At 49.1% G+C, this 21,086-nt stretch overlaps 1 protein-coding gene across 2 annotated transcripts in view; it reads left to right on the forward strand.

Moving 5' to 3' along the window:
• ACSL3 (acyl-CoA synthetase long chain family member 3) overlaps positions 1-21,086 on the forward strand; it is a 78,231-nt gene that overhangs the window by 53,095 nt on the left and 4,050 nt on the right. For both annotated transcript variants that reach the window (XM_029069802.2, XM_029069804.2), the window contains exons 5-14: positions 1,329-1,467; positions 3,711-3,861; positions 6,186-6,309; positions 6,524-6,595; positions 8,535-8,674; positions 9,077-9,249; positions 10,820-10,894; positions 13,480-13,671; positions 16,590-16,704; positions 17,816-17,973. In XM_029069802.2, coding sequence (XP_028925635.1) covers positions 1,329-1,467; positions 3,711-3,861; positions 6,186-6,309; positions 6,524-6,595; positions 8,535-8,674; positions 9,077-9,249; positions 10,820-10,894; positions 13,480-13,671; positions 16,590-16,704; positions 17,816-17,973 — 1,339 coding nt within the window. The remainder of the gene's footprint in view (positions 1-1,328; positions 1,468-3,710; positions 3,862-6,185; positions 6,310-6,523; positions 6,596-8,534; positions 8,675-9,076; positions 9,250-10,819; positions 10,895-13,479; positions 13,672-16,589; positions 16,705-17,815; positions 17,974-21,086) is intronic.

A 21,086-nucleotide genomic window follows, 5' to 3' on the forward strand; every position in this document is an offset into this window, starting at 1 on the left:
CCAACCCTCCCTCGAGGGCTCCTTCCGGTTATCCCTCCTACCGTTTCTCTCCAGACTCCTCGAGCGAGTTGTCTACGTCCGTCGCCTCTGCTTCCTCTCCCCCAATTCTGTCTTTGACCCCCCTCCAATCTGGCCTCTTCCCCCTTCTCTCCACATTAACTGCCCTCTCAGAGATCGCCCGTTATCTCCGTGTCAGATCCAGTGACCGCAGCTTCATCCTAATCCTCCTCGACCTCTCCGCTGCCTTCGACGCCGTCGACCGCCTCCTTCTCTTGGAGACGTCATATAACCACGGCGGCACCGATTTCCCGTCTTCTCCTGGTTTTCCTCCTGTCTCTCCGGCCGCCCATTCTGTCTCTCTCTCGGGCTCCTCCGTCGTCTCCCGCTGCCTAACAGGGAGGCCCTTCAGGGTCACTTCTGGGTCCCCTCCTATTCTCCGTCGACACCCACTCCCTCGGAGAAATCGTTGGTTCCCGTGGCTTCAGCTCCCTCCTCTTTGCGCGTCGTTACTAAATCTGGATCTCCAACCCCGACTTTCATCCTTCTCTGCCGTCTCCCTATTCCTTCCTGCCTTCTGGACACTTGTACCTGGATGTCCCGCCGACAGCTCAGATACCTGACGTGTCCAAAGTAGAACTCCTCGTCTTCCCACCCCAGCCCTGTCGTCCTCCCGTCTCTCCCGTCGCCGTAGCCAACACCACCACGCTCCCTGTCTCTCAGAGCCCAGGACCTGGGTCTTATCCTCGGCTCTTTCCTCTCGTTCGATCCACGTTATTTATTTAATAGGTCACCCGTCGGTTCGACGGCCACGACGTCGCTGAAGTGTGCCCTCTCCGTCCAGCTGCCGCCGCGCCGATCCAAGCATTTATCGTATCCCGCCTCGACTGCCGTAGCTGCCTCCGCCCTGCCTCCCGACTCTCCCCACCCGTCCGTGCTTCGCTCTAAGTGACTCGCCCAAGGTCACCCAGCAGACAAGTGGCGGAGTCGGGATGAGAAGCCGGGGCCTTCTGACTCCCAGGCCCGGGCTCTAGGCACTGGGCCATGCTGCGCGGGGAACGTCCCGGGGTGCTTTAGCCGTAATAATAACGATAACAGTGATAACAGTAATGTTTGTTAAGCGCTTTTGGCTGCTGACAAGTGCCGAGTCGCCTCCCCAGCCCCACTTCGAACTTAGATTGCCTGAAGCCTGGCGGGCTGGGCTACGCCATGCAGAGAGTCGGCGCCCGGCGTTCCGACGTGTGGGAATAGGAGGCGACGGTGCGAGGAGTTTTCTCTCCCACTCGCGCTACCCGTTGAAGTTGATCCCTGCCTCTGTCCTCTTCCCTCAGGAGATCGTTACCCAGATTCCGCGTCTGCGGCACATTATAACCGTAGACAGCAAGCCACCGACGTGGTCCGAGTTCCCCAAGGGGGTCATCGTTCACACGATGGCAGCGGTTCAGGCGTTGGGAGCCAAAGGAGACGTTGGTAGGTACCGATCGCCTTACTTCTGTTTCTGAGGAACGCCGGGTCGGTCGGAATCCAGTGGGATCTGAGCGTGTCCCTGAAGATTGCCTTGGGAACTCCTGGCTGATAATAATAATGGTATCTGTTAAGCGCTTACTATGCGCCGAGCACCGTTCTAAGCGCTGGGGTAGATACGGGGTAACGAGGCCGCGCCACATGGGGGCACCGTCCCCATCCCCATTTTCCAGAAACTGAGGAAACTGAGACCCAGGGGAGGGAAACGACTCGCTAATGATGGCGTCGGTTGATGCAAAAAGAAGTTTTAAAATTTAAACTCTAAACGGCACAAGGAATGTGTCGCTTGTAGCTCTTTCTCGTCACCTCTTTCCTCTTCGAGGCTCTCCCCGGACCCCAGAGAGATGACAGCACCCGTTAGTTCTTCGTTTCTGAAGATTTTCATGGAGTTTACGGAAAAGCGGAATCCTTTCGTCCCCCTCCACCTCCCTCTCATTTTGTAAATGCATTTACGGTAGAGGACTTGGCGAGATCTGGTTCTGAAGGCACCCCCCCAAAAGAAAGCCATTCACTTCCTTCTCCCTGGTTATTGTGTGTCCCTAATTTGCTCAAGTCTTGAGTGCCAGGAGGTGAGAGAGGTGACAAGGAAGAGCTGCAAGCGATATATTCCCCGTGCCATTTAGAATTTAAATTGTAAAATTTCTGTTTTCATCAACCGATGCCATCGTTAGCCATGAGTTCCAAAGGCAGTCTTCAAAGACGTACTCAAATCCCACTTTTGGTTTTCTCCGCTACTTAAAAACCCACGGTCTTATTCAACTCAGCCTGGATATTCAAAGCCCCAGCCCTGCTTTTAAGTTAGCACTTTCGCTCTGTCGACTGACCTGGCCTCCTCTTTTCAAGTTTACGTGGTATTACTCATAAAGGGTCAGCAAGCTCACTCTTCTGCTGTCAGATGGTTAATCGGATTCCTTCCAGTTCACAACGGTCGCCTTTTGCTTTTGAAACATTAATTCGCTTGATTCCCGTATGCCCTTGGCTCCTGGGCGACGGTCACCTTGTTTTAGGGGGCGAAGTCTTTCGATGCCAGCTGCGGTAATTTACGGTTTGGGTTTTATGGTTCCCGGTATGTTGGCTGGTTGTTGATTTCAGCATGCATGCGAATGCTGGTAGAAAAACCCAAAGTTAATTTATATGCTCCAAATTGGAAAACGGTGCCAAAAAAGAAGTCTAGCTTTTTACTGATTGTGTATTATTTCTTAATTTCTCCACTTGATCTTTCTGTGCTACGCTCCGTGCTTGAGTGCGGTGCTTTGGTTACTGGAGATCGGATATTCTAGGATAATTTTGGGATCCCTGAAAAGGGCCCCAAGGGTTTGGAATGCCACCGACCGCGCTGGCATGTAGAAATCAAAGGCGACAGTGCCCTGAATCAGCAGTGACCCTCCCGCAGAGGACGAGCCACCAGTGAATGGCCCTCTCCCGCTCCTCGGCTCTTAGAGATTTCTTGCGAGGAAAGAGGGGTCTCCAGATGCACCATTTTTCTGGTGTTTAAGGGGGATCCTCATCCCAAGAGCGGAAGAGCTTTAGGACTTGAAGAGAGGAGAGACCCAACTTCTAGTCCCGGCTCTGCCTTTGACGGAGCTGCCGTCCCGGACGGGGCATCTAGTCAGTTTGTGTCTCAGATTTTCCACTGTTAAACGGGGGATGCTCTTGCTCCTCCACATGTGTTTGGATGCACGGCATCGGGTACGATCAGACATTTGGAGTTCTTCGGAAGAGAAGTGCTGTAAAAATAAAACGGGAGCATCGGGGGAAGAAAGGAGATCGGAGAGTTTGATGCCGCAGTGACTACGGCATGATTTCCTCGAAGCATTAAGTTCCTCCTGGTAAATGTGCTCTTCCTAGGCCTAATGAACATTTCCTAGTTGTTGTGGACATCAGACTAGAGTAAAATCAACCTACCGCATCAAACAGTGGAATAATAATAACGCTGGTATTTGTTGAGCGCTTGCCATGTGCCGAGCACCGTTCTAAGCGCTGGGGTAGATACAGGGTAATCAGGTGGTCCCACGTGAGGCTCACGGTCTTAATCCCCATCTTACAGATGAGGGAACCGAGGCCCAGAGAAGTGAAGCGACCTGCCCACAGTCACACAGCTGACAAGCGGCAGAGCCGGGATGTTGTGCCGTAGGGTCATTTTTCGAAGGATTTTGCTTTTCTCTAAAACTGTAATATTTTTCACGCAGGAGAGAAATTTCACAGCAAGCCTGTACCCTCAGATATTGCGGTGATCATGTATACGAGTGGATCCACGGGACTTCCAAAGGGCGTGATGATCTCGCATTGTAATCTTATCGCTGGGCTCACCGGGATGGCTGAAAGAATTCCAAAATTGGGGTATGGGATATGGATCAAGATGTTCATTTATTTCCGTGCATGTTTGAGTGTTGCTGTTATTACGCCGTCTTACTGGGAACGTCCTCCTTTTACTCAAAATCGTCCACTGCCACTTACGCGTATTATTTTATACAGGCGTAAAATGGAACAGTTCTCTTTACTCCCTTCGAAATGTTTCTGTGGGGCCTAATGGGTATCTTTGCTTTATATTTCTTTTCAGTCAAAACATCAAGTTTCTGAAGACTTGCAGAATCCCCGTGGAAGCACAGGGGGTTTTATGTGCCTTTTGTCTTCTTGTGATAATTATAGATTTATTGAAAGACCCTTTGACAGCACCCTCTCCTGCTCTCCCGCTGATCTGATCACCTTTACATTGATTAGTAGTTGTGGAGTATACATTGAGTTAAAGAGAAGAGAGCCAATATGAGTAGTGAATTCAGAATGGGGTAATTCCCACGTAAGAAGAAATCGAGATCAACTCTGTAACCGTGTGTCCTATACACGCTTTGTCGATCGTGGGCGGAGACTACGTTTCATAGTCGAAATGGTGAATTCCTTCTGTGATCATTGTTCGGCTTAGTAAAATGAAAAATTCTCCACGTCAAGCCCGATGGGATTCATTTTAACTGAAAATGTCATCTATTGTATTTTGACTGCCTTAGCCTCTTTTGTAGCCGGATTCTCTCCCCTTCTGGGCATGGGTGGAATTTACCATTCGTTCAGTCGTATTCATTGAGCGCTAACTGCGCGCAGGGCACCGTACTAAACGCTTGGAAAGGGCAGTTTGGGAACAGAGACAATCCCTCCCCAGCAACGGGCTCACGGTCTAGAAGTGGGGAGACGGACAACAAAACAAGTAGACAGGCATCAACGGCATCAGTACAAATAAATAGAATTATAGATAGATATATATATATATATATATATATACACACACATCATTAATAAAATAAATAGAATAATAAATACGTACATTATAGGCACAAGTGCTGCGGGGCAATGGGGAGGAGGGTAGAGCGAAGGGAAGGAGTTGGGGCAATGGGGAGGGGAGGAAGAGCAGAGGAGAAGGGGGGCCCGGTCTGGGAAGGCCTCCTGGAGGAGGTGAGCTCTCAGTAGGGCTTTGAAGGGGGGAAGAGAGTAGGTTTGGCGGATGTGAGGAGGGAGGCCGTTCCAGGCCAGAGGTAGGACGTGGGCCAGGGATCGATGGCGGGACAGGTTAGATTACAGATGGAAATGTACCGGGGCCCGTCCAGTTCCGGTTCTGCTAGCTGCATCTGAGTTGAACCCGGTCTTCAGCCTTTGAGTAGCCAGTGATAGTGGGGCAGGTATGAAAAAAAATGGCGGCCCAGGGAAGTGAAGCCACCCGCCCTGGGTCACACAGCAGACAAGTGGCGGAGCCGGGATGAGAAGCCGGGTCCTTCCGACTCCCGAGCCCGTGCTCTGTCCACTGGGTCACGCTGCTCCTCTACCCTTCTCAGTGCTTAGTGCGCTGCTCGGCACAGCGTAGGCGCTCAATACCGTTGACTCATTTGCTTGCCCACGGGGAGCTTCCAGACTAGAGCGGTGACGGGCAGAGACCGGTTTAGGTTCCGGGCAGCCCTACTGCGGAGGGGCCGTCGCGGACAAGAGGAGGGAGACGTACGTGTTTTGTCTCCTCTCCCCCACGGTGAGCTTTAATAATAATAATAATAATAGTGTTGGTATTTGTTAAGCGCTTACTGTGTGCCGAGCACTGTTCTAAGCGCTGGGGTAGACACAGGGGAATCAGGATGTCCCACGTGGGGCTCACGGTCTTAATCCCCATTTTACAGATGAGGGAACTGAGACACAGAGAAGTGAAGTGACTCGCCCACAGTCACACAGCTGACAAGGGGCCGAGCCGGGATTGGAGCTCATGACCTCTGACTCCGAAGCCCGGGCTCTTTCAGCTTTAGAAAGAGCCCGGGCTCTTTCAGCTTTTACAGCTTTAGACCGTAAGCTCGCGGTGGGCAGGGATCGTGTCTGCCAACTCTGTCGTTCCGTTCTCGCCGGAGTGCTTCGGGGACCGTGTCCAACCCGATTTGCTTGTATCCACCCCAGCGCTTAGTACGGTGCCTGGCACGTAGTAAGTGCTTAACAAATACCACGGTGGTTATCCCTCTGGGGAATTGGAAGCCCAAGAGCGGATAGGTGGTCGCGGGTTCGTCCGCGAGTCCGTGGCCGGCGGAGAGAGGAAGTCGACCGGCCCCGGGAGGAGGCCGCCCATCCCCAGCGCGGACGCGGGCCGACGGGCGGGAGGGCGCAGCGCGCCGGATATGAGTCGCCTCTTTCTTCCTTTCCCGTAGACAGCAAGACGTCTACATCGGGTACCTCCCGCTTGCCCACGTCCTAGAATTGAGCGCTGAACTGGTCAGCCTCTCCCACGGATGTCGTATTGGCTATTCCTCACCGCAGACTTTGGCAGATCAGGTATCTTTATCACTTAAATCCTAGAGCGGGGAAGCCAGTCTTATATTTTTAAGGCTTTCTTCCCTGCCGAAAAGTAACGGCTCTAAATCGTTTGGTTTTAGATGCACGCACGTTTAACTGCTTACTAGAATAGAAAAGCGCACGTGTGAGTTTTCAGGATGTGTGTTTTAAATTCCTCAAATTTAAACCGCAATTTTTTTTAAAACCTCCTCAGTCTTCGAAAATAAAGAAAGGAAGCCAAGGAGATACATCCGTGCTCAAACCCACCGTAATGGCAGCCGTTCCGGTAAGAATTTTCTGTGTGCGCTCCTCCCCTTTCCTCTCAACGGCCCCGGAGAGCAAACGGGCGAGGCTCGGGCATTCTGCCTCTTAAAGCCTGCGGCTGTGAGTGCCGTGCAGAGGTGGCCGAGCCTCGTGAACCGAAGAGAGTCGGAGACTTACACCGTAACGTGGCGGAGGGCCGCTGATCCGAGATAGAGATTCCTTTGACGAGATTGGGTATTCCGGGTGGTCAAGAGGTCACGAGCGAGAGCGAGCCAGAGCGTCGGGATGGGTCGGGCGCCTCTCCGCCCAGATTCACACGGGTGAGGGTAGGAGCGCCGTCAAATTGGCCGGAACGGTGGCCCCCTCGCTGAAGTCCGCCCCGCCCCGCCACTGATACAATAAGGTGCCTAGCTGTTCACCGTGGGTCACAGCCCGAGGAAAGAAGCCGCGTGTGGATTCGAGCTGCGCCTTGGCCACCCCTGGTGTCGTGCGAAGGAGGAACGTCCCGAAGCATTGCAAAGTGAAAAATTGAGACCCGAGGTCCAGCTAATGTTCACGCTCCTGTCATATTTTGAAATCTTTAAATCCTCTTGAAATTCTGCATCCTATAAATTATTCAAATTAACGTCTTCCCCTCTAGACTCCACGGTCACTGTGGGCCGGAAACGTCTCCTGATTTTTTCGGCTCGTACTCTCCCAAGCGCCCAGTGCAGCGCTCTGCACGCAGTCGGGGCTCGGTAAAGGCGACGGCCTGAAATGATCGCGCGGACTTTGATCGTGTCAGGTTACAGCTCTGGCGAATTTCAGCCGATCGGTTCGTGCTATTTACCGAGGGTGGATAGCGTGCGGAGTGCTACACTAAGCTCCTGGGAAGGTTTACTGTAAAATCGATTAAGCAGTTGAATTCTCTGAGCGTTCACCGTGGGCACCGTCTTGTACTAAACCCTTGGGAGAGTACAATATAGCAGTATAACAGAGTTTAGTAGTCACGTTCCCCGCCCGCGATGAACGGACAGTCTAGAGGGGGAGACGGACGTTAATATAAATCGAAGTCAAACGGATATTTACGTAGACGTCGTGGGGCCGAGGGAGGGGTGAATAAAGGGAACGAATCCAGGTGCGAGGAAGACACAGAAGAGAGTGGGAGAAGAGGAGAGGAGGGCTTAGTCAGGGAAGGCCCCTTGGAGGAGATGTGCCTTCTATCGGGATTTGAACGTGGAGAGAGAGAGATCGTCTGCGCGTATGAAGAGGGAGGGGTTTCAGGCCAGAGGCAGGATGTGGGCGAGAGGTCGGTGGCGAGATCGACGAGATCGAGGTACAGCGAGAAGGTTGGCATTAGAGGAGCAGATACCGGGGGGGGGGGGGAGGGGGGCAATTAGATCTTTTATCATCTCGGTGCTCACTAGATGCCTTTCTCCAGATTCAGAGGGGTTGAAGGGAAGAGACCGGGTGGGAGGGTTAGCCCGACCCGCGGGCTTCCTCTGCGTCGTGGAGCCAAGCGGGCGACGGTGGTCGTGACCGGGCGGGACGGAGGGGAAAGCTTTGACTGTCAGGAAGCAGGGCTAGGGGTAGACCAGTGGGCAGCGTGGAGTAGACTGCATTCTCAGAAAGGGGTCTCGGTTATAGAAGGGGGCACCTGCTGCCCGTATCCCCCCGGTTTATGCTTTAGCTGCCTCTGTGGATTTAGGGAAAAGGCAAACCCAGTAGAACTGTGTCGGAAGAAACCTCAAATATCCGGGTGAAATCCGATTACAACGGACTCGAGAGCATTGCATTTCTCGCGCTCCCCCCCCCCCCCCCGAACTAAACTCCGGCGCATTAGGGATCCTCGGATACTGAACCGTGCCTCCCAATTGAAATAAATATTTTATTGATTTTTCAGTTTGGCCCCTAGTTAATCACTTGATTTGGTATGCATTAACCTGCAGTTCTTACGAATTTAATCTCTTTTGTACAACTAGGAAATCATGGATCGCATCTACAAAAATGTCATGAACAAAGTAAATGGAATGAGCGATTTCCAACGTAATCTGTTTATTTTGGCGTATAATTATAAAATGGAGCAGATTTCCAAAGGCTACAGTACCCCCCTCTGTGACAGGTAAGTGGTTTTATGTTGACACTTTTGCATAATTGGCGGTTGATAATTTGCACCTAAAATTCAGTTCGGATTTCATAAGCTACGGTTGCCTTCTGTTACTGCTCGGTTCCGCCGAAGTTCGAGGAGTCTGTCTACTCTGCAGACGTAACGGAATCAATGGTTGAATTGCTGTTGGCAAAACTGTTGGTAACAAAACCAATGAAATATTTACAGCTAGTTTATTTTTCTTGCAGCTTCACCTAGAGACAGCTGTAGGTCACGTACGATTCCTTTTTATGTCCAACCGGAAAATTTCGTACCCCAAATTAGCTGGGGAAACTCGGTTTTATTTTGAAAAAGTTAAGCATTTTATTTCAGCAACCAAAAGGTCACACCGACTGCTTCTCATCCTTCCGTCCCTAGGTTTGTTTTTCGAAAAGTACGGAGTTTACTAGGGGGAAATATTCGCCTCTTACTCTGTGGCGGCGCTCCCCTTTCCGCCACAACTCAGCAGTTCATGAATATCTGCTTCTGCTGCCCGGTCGGTCAGGGATACGGACTCACCGAGTCAGCTGGGGCTGGCACAATCACAGAAGGTCAGTGCCGTCCAGGGAATGGGATGTCCAGCACCGTTCCGGAAGAGTAGTTTGGAAATCCATCCCCAAATTCAAAGGGTTTAAAAAAAAAAAAAAAAAAAAAAAGCTTTTAGGGGTGACTGAGTAGACGAGAGTGTAGAAAATATCTGCCGGGCCGGTGGTGATTGCTTACATTTTGTGTGTGTGTGTGGTGTTCTACAGATCATGAAATTCCAAAATCTTCCAACACAATATTCCTTAGGAGGTTTTTCACGTAGTGAAATAGGACGTTTCCAGCCCAAGCAATTAGCGTAGTGCATTGCACACAGTAAGTGTTCAATAAATACTATCGAATGAACGTATATAACTGAACTTGCAGAATACCAGGCGTTTCGGTGTCCCTAAAATATGTGAAAATGACAAGAGGAATAGCACGTGTCTTTCCTGTGCCACACTGGAATGGAATCTTTGGTTGCGATTCAGCGAGAAACCAATCATATGCTTGTCGATTTTATTTTTTTGACACTTACTGTGTGCCGAGCACTGTGCTGAGCGCTTGGGACTGCACCATATAACGGTACGATATAACACTTGCTAACATATAAAAAAAAATAGCTTTTGATACCCAAGAAACTTTGAAAAGGAAGATTTTTTTTTCCCTAGGGCAGAATATAATGGATTTTTATTGCCAACTCCTCCCCGTATTTAATTACGTGGTGTAGGGCAAAGTTGTTTATCTTCATACCACCAGTTCCACCAACTCCCGTAGATATTCAGATATTGAAAAGCGCTTGGGATTCCTCAATTGAAAAAATAGACTGGCAGCAGTCATGCTAGTAGTAGTATTTGCCCCTGTTTAAGAGTAGACTCAGAAATGAAATGAAATATTACTTGAAGAAAGTAAAATCAAGCATTTCAGGTATATTCTCCTACAGAATGCTTTATATGTTGAGGTGTGTGTGTGTGTGTAGGTTTGTTGGGGAGGGTGTGTTAGGTTCTCAATACACCCTCTGCCTTTGTCCAATTTCATACTGTGAAATGATTTTTTTTTTTTTTTTTTTTTTTACAAACATTAAACTTTGACTCAATCTGTGAATGAACTTGGTGTATTCCTAATTCCCTACTATAGAGTTCTGGAGAAAGGTTTGAAAAGATAAATATGGCATCTCAGGATTTAAAAAAAAATGGAAATTTCTTCCAAGAGTCTTTAGTTTACAATACTCTTGACTGTATTTATTATGCAGCGAAGCAGCGTGGCTCAGTGGAAAGAGCCTGGGCTTGGGAGTCAGAGGTCATGGGTTCGAATCCCGGCTCCGCCGCTTGCCAGCTGTGTGACTTTGGGCAAGTCACTTAACTTCTCTGCCTCAGTTACCTCATCTGTAAAATGGGGATTAAAACTGTGAGCCCCACGTGGGACAACCTGATCACCTTGTATCCCCCAGCGCTTAGAACAGTGCTTTGCACATAGTAAGCGCTTAACAAATACCACTATTATTATTATTATTATTATTATTAGGCAGTTCATGACTTGGGAGATTGCTTTATTTCCAGTCTATGTTTCTTCAATTGCTCTTTCTCATTTTCATCTTAGTTTGGGACTATACTACGGGCAGAGTGGGAGCTCCGTTGGTTTGCTGTGAAATTAAGTTAATGAACTGGGAAGAAGGTAAAAAAAAAAAGTTCTATGCAATAAAGGATTAGTATGCGAGATTGCATTTTAAATTAAATTTTAATTTAGCTTTCTAGCACCTATTGTCTTGACATGTAAAATGCGTTAATTTAATTTGTTATACTTTCCTTCATAAGAGTTTCTTGCTTTGTTGGAAATAATTTCTTTGTGGAAATCGTAATTTTCTAAGCATTTATTATTGGATTTTATGTAGGGCAAAGAAAAATATTGAATCAGAGTAGGAATTTGTTACAGAGATAATGTGACCGTATACAACCTTCCAATCTCTTTTGTCTAAACTATAGATGAAAAACAAAGGGCTTATTTTTGCGGAACTGTTTTGAGAATTTATATATGTGATTTACCTTATGCTTGCCCTAGGTATTACCTATCCAGTAGCAAAATGTTCTCCTGAAAACTAACATACAGTACCATATAACACATCTGGTTGTGCTGCCTAAATGGAAACCTAAAAAATGTATCTAGTCCTTTTAAAAATATATCCAAGTCATATGCCTTGTAGAAATCATTCACATGAGTTTCTGTGACAGTTATTTTCATTTCTTGTCTGTCTTTTAGTTAAATTTGAGTCCAGGGTATGTGTGTTAACTACAGAAATAGAGTGGTGACTAAAATTTAGCCAGATACTGTACGTTGTGTATAATAGCGGTGTAGAGTTGGAGAGGGAAGAGATTGTACAATGATTAGGGATGATGAGATGGAGTATGTGTCCAAGGCGGGATGAGCGGGCGAGCTGGAGTGGAGCAGGAGGTCATTGGAGTTGGAGTGATAGAAAGCGACGGCTGAAGGGACGTCGGGAACACCCAAGTGGCTACTGAGTTCCCCAAGGATCAGTGTAGGGATGGAGAAAGAGAAGAAGTGTGAGAAAGGGATCGAAATGGTTCCAAAAGTTGGAGGAAGGGAGAGGGGTTGGGGGGGGGGGGGGTGTAGATGACCGTGACTAGTATCTGAAGTGGGGTTTAGAGAGGTGGATGAAATGGACTCCAAAGGAAGGGGAAGAAAGAGACGGGAGAGGTGGAGTGGTGCGAAAGCGGCATCGGGGAGCCAGAAGGAAGCCGACGGTTTCCCCCTTTCCCAGTGATTCTGCGATGAGGTCCCCTCTGGAGAGAGCGACGGGGGAGACCGTGTCATCTGGGGAGAGCCAGGTTCCATTGATGGCGAGGAGGAGCAGGGACTGGGTCAGGATCGGGTCAAGGATGAAGGGGGAGCTTTCCCTTCCCTTCCTCTATTCCTCTCGCCTATCATCCATAGAAGACTGAGGTCCCTGAGGTCATTTCTGTGGCCGGCAGGAGCAGGTCTGTTTCCTGGAAATGTGTGTGACTTCTGTGACATCGTGGCGGTGCACCCAGTTTTCCTATAACCCTGCAATTGCATTCCTGTAAAATCGGGCATTAAGGAAAACCTTTTAGTTCTCACCGGATCCAGTGTCACGCGCCCAAGCCGAAACCCTTTTTTCTGACACTGCCGGTCAGGCGCGGTGTCCGGAAAACTTTGCGTTGTCAGCCAGACGTTCCCTAATTCCCTGACAACATTCTGGACAAAGCCTTAAGTCTACCTTTCATGAGAGTGAATTCTCCATTATTTCTCTCTGACTTTCTGCGACCGTCACAAACTTTACATCGGGTGCCACAGAGTTCTAGGAGCCCCAGGTGCTTTTGTGATACTTTCGCAGTTCTGCTCGTTAGCGTGAGCTTCTTTTAGGAAGGGACCAGGTTGTAGACACGGTAAGGATAACAATGGTATTTGTTAAGTGCTTACTATGTGCCAAGCCCTGTTCTGAGCCCTGGGATGGATACACGGTTATCAGGTTGTCCCACATGGGGCTCCCCGTCTTAATCCCCATTTGACAGGTGAGGTGACAGGCACAGAGAAGTTAATGACTTGGCCAAAGTCACACAGCTGACAAGTGGCAGAGCTGGGTTTAGAACCCACGACCTCCGACTCCCGAACCCGTGCTCTTTCCGCTAAGCCACGCTGCTTCTTTACTTATACTTGGTGCTTATAGCTGTGTGATTTTTTTTTTTTTCCTCCCCACTTCGTTAATTTAGATCTAGACCGAAAGCACCTTGTTGGCAGGGATCGTGTCTAAACCTCTATTGTAATTATACTCTTGTCGAGCGCTTAGTACAGTGCTCCGCACATAGTAAGCGGCTCAGTAAATGCCTTTGATTCAGATTTTGTAGTGGATGAAAGATCCCTTTAACGGCTGCCCCGGGTTAAGAGTTTTCATGCTGTAGAGAGTAGGCATTGCCCATCTGTAGTTGGGAGATGCGTAAGGGATTTCAAACGGTGGAATTTTCCGGAGGAATTCAGTTGTAAAATATATCCACCTAATTCTTAAGCAGACCAGAGCATTCTGTTGCCTATTTCTAGTTAAATCATGTTAATCTTTGCCGATCCAGGGAAATGCTTGGAATTGCATGCCTTCTATAGAAAACTAAACTTAAGGAAGAATGAAGATAACTTTCTGCGTATACCCTATTGATAGTTTCACATTTTCATGTCCTCTGATGAAAAAAACGATAGCACTGGGTGTTGGCTAAAAGCATTCTCTTTACTAGGTGGATACCATAATACCGATAAACCGTGCCCACGAGGGGAGATTCTTATTGGTGGCCAGAATGTGACAATGGGATACTATAAAAACGAGTCAAAAACCAAAGCTGATTTTTTCGAAGACGAAAATGGACAAAGATGGCTCTATACCGGAGATATTGGAGAGTTCGATCCAGATGGGTGTTTAAAGATAATTGGTGAGAGCTAATGCACTGTGTTGGTTGGTGTTTAATCCTTCTGAAATGGTTTTTAAAATGATTGGTACACATTGAGGGGAGTTATAGAGAAATAATTTGAAAATATACAGTTGCTTGGTATTTTTACATATGAAGAGGATGTGATATTTTTGCAATTCTACTTGAGAGTGTGAGGTCCTTGAAGGAAGGGACCAGGTTGGATGCAGGGTCTGTGTTCAATAAGTGTTGGGAGTGCCCTGTTAGTATTCTTATGTCTGGCAGCCAGCCTTCAAAAGGTAAAAAATAAAAGAGAATGGAGCTATGCAGAACAAAGCCCAGACTTTTTCGAGAGTAATGATAATTTGGTTTGTTTCGAATCAGTAATGCTTTATTGTTTTGTTCGCCTGGTCTTGTTTCAAAATGTTTGAGAAGATTATTTGGGTTTATTGCTGTTATCTCAGATCGGTTTTCAACCCGGGGAATCCCGAGGCATATTTCAGTTCACGAGGGTGTAGCCACCCTTCGCAGATGCTGGTGTATTTTGTTTAAGCGGTTATTCAGAACCGTGGATTACTTCTTGTAGCTACACGTTATGGCAGAGGTGGATTTATTTAGATCTATTTAACAGCTTAATTTCAAAATAGTTTTGGAAGTCTGCTCTGTCCTTTCCCCAGTTTGCCTTCCAAAAAAGTGCCCTTCAGTCGGCCGTCGGAGTCACGGTTTTGAATGTCGAGTATGGTTTTTGATTCTGCTTTCTCGTATTCACATCTCCGCCATTCCTGATCGTCACATGCCAGGGGGTTTCGGTCTGCCCCCGTTCTATTCCGGCAGTCCACGCAGAAGGCCGCGTTGTTTGAGGTTGTGCTCGGGAGACTTCCTTTGGCTCTCTGCCTGCGATTGTCCCACTTCAATTGACAGAAGAGTAGAGAGAGATGAATAGAGACCTAGAAAAAGACTGCAGAAGAAGAGAACTGTTACCCCACACATCCGAGATCACGGTGCTAATTGAGTACGGAGAGGGGAAAGACACTGAGCCAAATGAGCTGGCTCAGCCAACGGAGGGATTATCAATCCATCGTGGTGTTTATCGAGCACTATTTATCGACGACTCCCCATCTCCCACCCTCACTCTCTCACTTCCTGCCCCAGCTATTCTGTGGTGATAAAATAGAACAGTGGACAAAAAAAAAAAAAAAAAAAAAAAAGGGCTGGGATCAGGGAGAGAGAAATAAACAGAGAAGAGAAAGAAATGGGAGCAGGGAGAATAGTGTGAGGCAACACAATATAAAAATATCCATTAAGCAGGGTATTTATCGAGCCCTGACTTTGTGGAAAGAACTGTGCTAAACACTTGGGAGAGGACAGTACGATAGGGTTGGTAGACAAGGTCCCTTATGCGTTCGTGTGCACTTTATAGCTTCTTATTAACATCTGCTATTACTATTACAAGTTCTGCTCTTCCTGAAAGTAAGGAATTGACTTGGCAGTTAGAGAATTAGTTGTCTCGGGGCACTGGCGTTTAATGGACGCCCTTCTTTATATCTAAAACAGTGGTGCTTTTCCACTCTTTCTGAGGAGGTGGAAGATCCTTTAGTAACAAAAGATATTAATGCTGCGTGGAGTGGGGAGATTTGAGGGTCCCATCCCCTCCTCCCCGTATCGAGCCGGCTGGGCTAGCATCTTGGGAGAAAGGGAGGCTGCGTAGCCTAGAGAAAAGACCACGGGCTTGGGAATCAGAGGACCTGGGTTCTAATTCTGGCTCCGCCAATTGTCTGCCGTATAACCTTTCATCTGTAAAATGGGGATTAAATCCTACTCCCCCTTCCTTAGACTGTGAGCCCCATGTGGTTCAGGGATTGTCTCCTGTCTGAATTTGATCATCTCGTGTGTGTCCCAGTGCTCAGTACAGTGTTTAGCCCATAATAAGTGCTTAGCAGGTACCATAACCATCACCCTCTAGGCTGCCCATTTTGTCCCCTGCTCTTCCTGCTCCGATGGCAGGTGGGGATTTAGGATGAGGGTAATCTGAGGCTTGCCTGGCTGGGAGGTTGAAGGCCCAGATGGATTGTCTTTCGTCTGCTCCTCCAACCAGCCAGATTTATGGCTTGAAATCTCCCAAGCCTGGCTCACTTGAGCGGGTGAGGGAGAGAGGAGCGGGTTAGTCACCAAGATGATTCCTCCACCACTCATCCAGGTGTTGCCGTGCCCAGGTGCTCGGGAACAGGCACGTGAGAAGCATCTTTCGACCAATCCATGTACGAATGGCAGCCTGAACTGTGTCAGTCATACTTACTGAGCGCTTACCGTGCGCACAGCACTGTCCTAGGCGCTGGGGGGAATACAATGCGACAATAAACTGCAGATGGGGGACTTTCTGAGCTACTGACCTCCAAGCAACCAGCAACCTGACCATTAGCCAACTTCACCCATCTTGCATGGATGAAAATGACTCCAATTAAATTGTGACTTTTCGCACAGCAGCAGATTTGCCTATGACATGCAGATCTAAGGGACTTGTGTAGATATTAGTGGGGTAGTAGGCTGAAGAGAATCAGGGCTATGCAGAGCACTTTTTAAAGCCTCTCCGCGCCCCGATGAGTCCATCTAAACTTTATCGTACTGTAGAATGGCCGCAAATTGGCTCCCCCCCCCCCCCCCCCGTCCCTTAATATCGACCAAAGAGGGAGTTCTGAAAGGATAGCAACAGATTTTCAATCATTTTCTCTCTACGTCTTCCACTATTGTAGAAAAGGTTCTTTGAAGAGGGACTGCACCTTTTGGTTTTTTGTGAATGTGCCCAAGCACCTTAACAAGGCGTTCTCCACCCAGAAGAGCTCAGTAGACGTTGCAGGTTGACTGTATTGGTTCTAAACGGTGGATTCCGTTGTTGACTATTTCTGCTTCGGTAATTGATGTTTTCAATTCTTTTTGGCCAACAGATCGTAAAAAGGACCTTGTAAAACTCCAGGCCGGAGAATACGTCTCCCTTGGCAAAGTTGAGGCGGCTTTGAAGAATCTCCCACTAATAGATAATATATGTGCATATGCAAACAGGTAAGGCAGATAAACCACTGGCTGCTTATGATTCATTATTCTTTTGTTCTGGAGAGAGCAATGTGAAGCCCCGGGGTGTTAGCCGTGCCCTTCCAGAGTGGTCAAGTTTTCTGTGGAGATGTAAGCATTCTGGGTTTTATTCCTCTCAGACCGTTGTGTAATCTGTTTGGCCAAGTGCCGTCCAGCTTTGCAAAATCATTTTCAGAAATGATTATGCCCGGGAAATTTTATCTGGGTAGGATTGAGACCTTGTCATTTCTGGAGAAAGGGAATTTAGCTTCCGAACGCCGCACCCTGGCAAAATAGAGGCTGGGACCTGCCCAGCTGCCCCCGTTGGGTGTTTCTGCGGGACTCGGCCAGTCTGTTGCTTACCCCTGGACCCGGCCCCTTACAGACAAACCCTGCCGAGGGAAGAAAGCAAATCTGCAGCGTTTGCTTTGGAACGGGGTCTTCCAGAATGCCAATATTTTCTGGGACTTTTCTATATCGCATATTTTATACAAAGCAGCCGAACTATGACTGTGAGGTCTGTAGCTTGGAATTATTTATTGTTCATGCCCTGAAAATCCCCAGGGGTGATTTTTAATGAAATTTTTCTTCATAATGATACTGATGGTGTTTGTTAAGCGCTTACTATGTGCCAAGCACTGTTCTAAGCGCCGGGGTAAATACAGAGTTATCAGGTTGTCCCACGTGGGGCTCACAGTCTTAATCTCCATTTTACGGATGAGGTAACTGAGGCATAGAGAAGTGAAGTGACTTGCCCAAAGTCACACAGTCGACAAGTGACAGAGCCTAATAATAATAATAATGATGGTATTTGTTAAGGGCTTACTACATGTCAAGCACTGTTCCAAGCGCTGGGGTAGATGTAAGTTAATCAGGTTGGACACAGTCCCTGCCCCACACGGGGCTCGCGGTCGTAACCCCCATTTCACAGATGAGATAACTGAGGCACAGGGAAGTGAAGTGACCTGCCCGAGGTCACACGGCGGACAAGCGGCGGAGTCGGGATCGGAACCCAGGTCCTTCTGACTCCCGGGCCTGTTCTCTATTCACTAGGCCGTGCTGCTTCCTAAAATTGTAGCTAAATTGTCCTTCACCCTTTCAGTTTCCATTCTTATGTCATTGGATTTGTGGTGCCAAATCAGAAGGAGCTGACGGAGCTAGCTCGACAAAAAGGGTTTAAAGGAACTTGGGAGGAGCTCTGCAACAGCGCTGAAATGGAGAAGGAGGTTCTCAAAGTGCTCTCTGACGCAGCCATTTCAGGTAAGCTCTTTGCCGGGGCAGTACGCTTCCCCTCTGGATTTTGGATGAAATGCCACGACGGGATCAGGGAACCTTGCTCCGACATTCTTACCTGGTTAGGGAAGTGGTTTGCTGATTCAGTCCATTTTCCCTCTGGATTTCGGATGGAGCCCCGCGAGGGGCCAGCGAACGTCGTTCCGACATTCTGTCTAGAAAGGGCAGCGGCTTGTTGATAGAGCCCGCTTTCCCTCCAGATTTTGGATAGAACGCCGTGAGGGGATCAGGGAATTCTCTCCTGATAGGAGATGATGCGATTTATTCATTCATTCAATAGTATTTATTGAGCGCTTACTATGTGCAGAGCACTTTACTAAGCGCTTGGGATGAACAAGTCGGCAACAGATAGAGACGGTCCCTGCCGTCTGACGGGCTTACGGTCTGATCGGGGGAGACGGACAGACGAGAACGATGGCACTAAACAGCGTCGAGGGGAAGAACATCTCGTAAAAACAATGGCAACTAAATAGAATCGAGGCGATGTACAATTCATTAACAAAATAAATAGGGTAACGAAAATATATACAGTCGAGCGGACGAGTACGGTGCCGTGGGGATGGGAAGGGAGAGGTGGAGGAGCAGAGGGAAAAGGGGAAAATGAGGCTTAAGCTGCGGAGAGGTAAAGGGGGGATGGCAGAGGGAGTAGAGGGGGAAGAGGAGCTCAGTCTGGGAACGCCTCTCGGAGGAGGTGATTTTTAAGTAAGGTTTTGAAGAGGGAAGAGAATCAGTTTGGCGGAGGTGAGGAGGGAGGGCGTTCCGGGACCGCGGGAGGACGCGACCCGGGGGTCGACGGCGGGATGGGCGAGACCGAGGGACGGCGAGGAGGCGGGCGGCGGAGGAGCGGAGCGTGCGGGGCGGGCGGTGGAAAGAGAGAAGGGAGGAGAGGTAGGAAGGGGCGAGGTGATGGAGAGCCTCGAAGCCTAGAGTGAGGAGTTTTTGTTTGGAGCGGAGGTCGATAGGCAACCACTGGAGTCGTTTAAGAAGGGGAGTGACACGCCCAGATCGTTTCTGCGGGAAGATGAGCCGGGCAGCGGAGTGAAGAATAGACCGGAGCGGGGCGAGAGAGGAGGAAGGGAGGTCAGAGAGAAGGCCGACACGGTAGTCTAGCCGGGATATGACGAGAGCCCGTAATAGTAAGGTAGCCGTTTGGGTGGAGAGGAAAGGGCGGATCTTGGCGATATCGTAGAGGTGAAACCGGCAGGTCTCGGTAACGGATAGGATGCGTGGGGTGAACGAGAGGGACGAGTCAAGGATGACGCCGAGATCGCGGGCCTGCGGGATGGGAAGGATGGTCGTGCCATCCACGGTGATAGAGAAGTCTGGGAGCGGACCGGGTTTGGGAGGGAAGATGAGGAGCTCAGTCTCGCTCACGTTGAGTTTTAGGTGGCGGGCCGACATCCAGGTGGAGACGTCCCGGAGGCGGGAGGAGATGCGAGCCCGAAGGGAGGGGGAGAGGACAGGGGCGGAGATGTAGATCTGCGTGTCATCTGCGTAGAGATGGTAGTCGAAGCCGTGAGAGCGGATGAGTTCACCGAGGGAGTGAGTGTAAATGGAGAACAGAAGAGGGCCAAGAACTGACCCTTGAGGAACTCCAACGGTTAAAGGATGGGAGGGGGAGGAGGCTCCAGCGAAGGAGACCGAGAATGATCGGCCAGAGAGGTGAGAGGAGAACCGGGAGAGGACAGAGTCCGTGAAGCCAAGGTGAGATAAGGTATGGAGGAGGAGGGGATGGTCGACGGTGTCAAAGGCAGCAGAGAGGTCAAGGAGGATCAGAATGGAGTAGGAGCCATTGGATTTGGCAAGAAGGAGGTCACGGGTGACCTTAGAGAGAGCAGTCTCGGTAGACTGGAGGGGACGGAAGCCAGATCGGAGGGGGTCTAGGAGAGAATGGGAGTTAAGGAATTCTAGGCGTCGATTGTAGACGACCCGTTCTAGGATTTTGGAAAGGAAGGGTAGTAGGGAGATAGGACGATAACTGGAGGGGGAAGTGGGGTCAAGAGCGGGTTTTTTTAGGATGGGGGAGACGTGGGCATGTTTGAAGGCAGAGGGGAAGGAGCCCTTGGAGATCGAGCGGTTAAAAATAGAAGTTAAGGAAGGGAGGAGGGCAGGGGCGACGGTTTTAAGAAGGTGAGAGGGAATGGGGTCCGAGGCGCAGGTGGAGGGGGTGGCACTTGCGAGGAGGGAGGAGATCTCCTCTGAGGATACTGCAGGGAAGGATGGGAAAGTAGGGGAGGGGGGTCGGTGGGGGGGAGGGGAGAGGCGGAGGGGTGACTTTGGGGAGCTCAGACCTGATCGTGTTGATTTTCGTGAGGAAATAGGTGGCCAGATCATTGGGGGTGAGAGATGGGGGAGGGGGGATTTAGGCAGGAAAGGTTGGGCTCAGGTGTGCTGGATTGGTCGAGGCAGGTCATCTTCTAACCTGAGCATAGATGGTCACGGTCACCGGGCGTGATGGGGGCGGAAATCACCCCGCAGCTTTCTGTCGTTAGATTCCCAGGCCTGCTCATCCCAGGACTCTGATGAGGCTTGAGACTTTCCATCCAGCGGGGTGGGGGGGGGAGATATCAAATGTCTATGAAACCCTCCTCTCCACCCGTCCCTCTCCCATTTCACCTCTGCGCTCAAACTGAATAGGTAGCGCCCCGAGTTTTTCTTAACGTGGGGTTCATCAAGAGTGTACCGGTCACGATGCAAAGCTGACCGTACTCTGTTTTTGAAGCCTTTGTTCGATTATTAAATATTTCAAGATCTCAAAAGGTACAGGCTATTAAAAAACCGTTTACAAAACTCCAGACACACAGAGCTTTGGAAGAAATAGTTTGGTTCTGACCATAGTCTAACTTGGTTGAGTTTGAAACCGCAAGCCAGCTTTAGAGCAAAAGGATCAAGCTTTGCTTCACTAGAACCGGACTGCAAACGTAGCAGGTATCTTTCAGTTTGAGAGAAGACAGCTTCTGCGGTCGTTTAATATTTATGTAATGATTGCGTGATTTTGATTTTACCTATTATTGGAATGTTCCTTAAGGGCGTTTTATCAATTGTACCAGTAGGATAGACGGGAAGCCTAAATGTGTTTG

The sequence above is a fragment of the Ornithorhynchus anatinus genome, chromosome 7 (genome assembly GCF_004115215.2).
Source record: "Ornithorhynchus anatinus isolate Pmale09 chromosome 7, mOrnAna1.pri.v4, whole genome shotgun sequence".
In the NCBI taxonomy this organism is placed as follows: Eukaryota; Metazoa; Chordata; class Mammalia; order Monotremata; family Ornithorhynchidae; genus Ornithorhynchus; species Ornithorhynchus anatinus.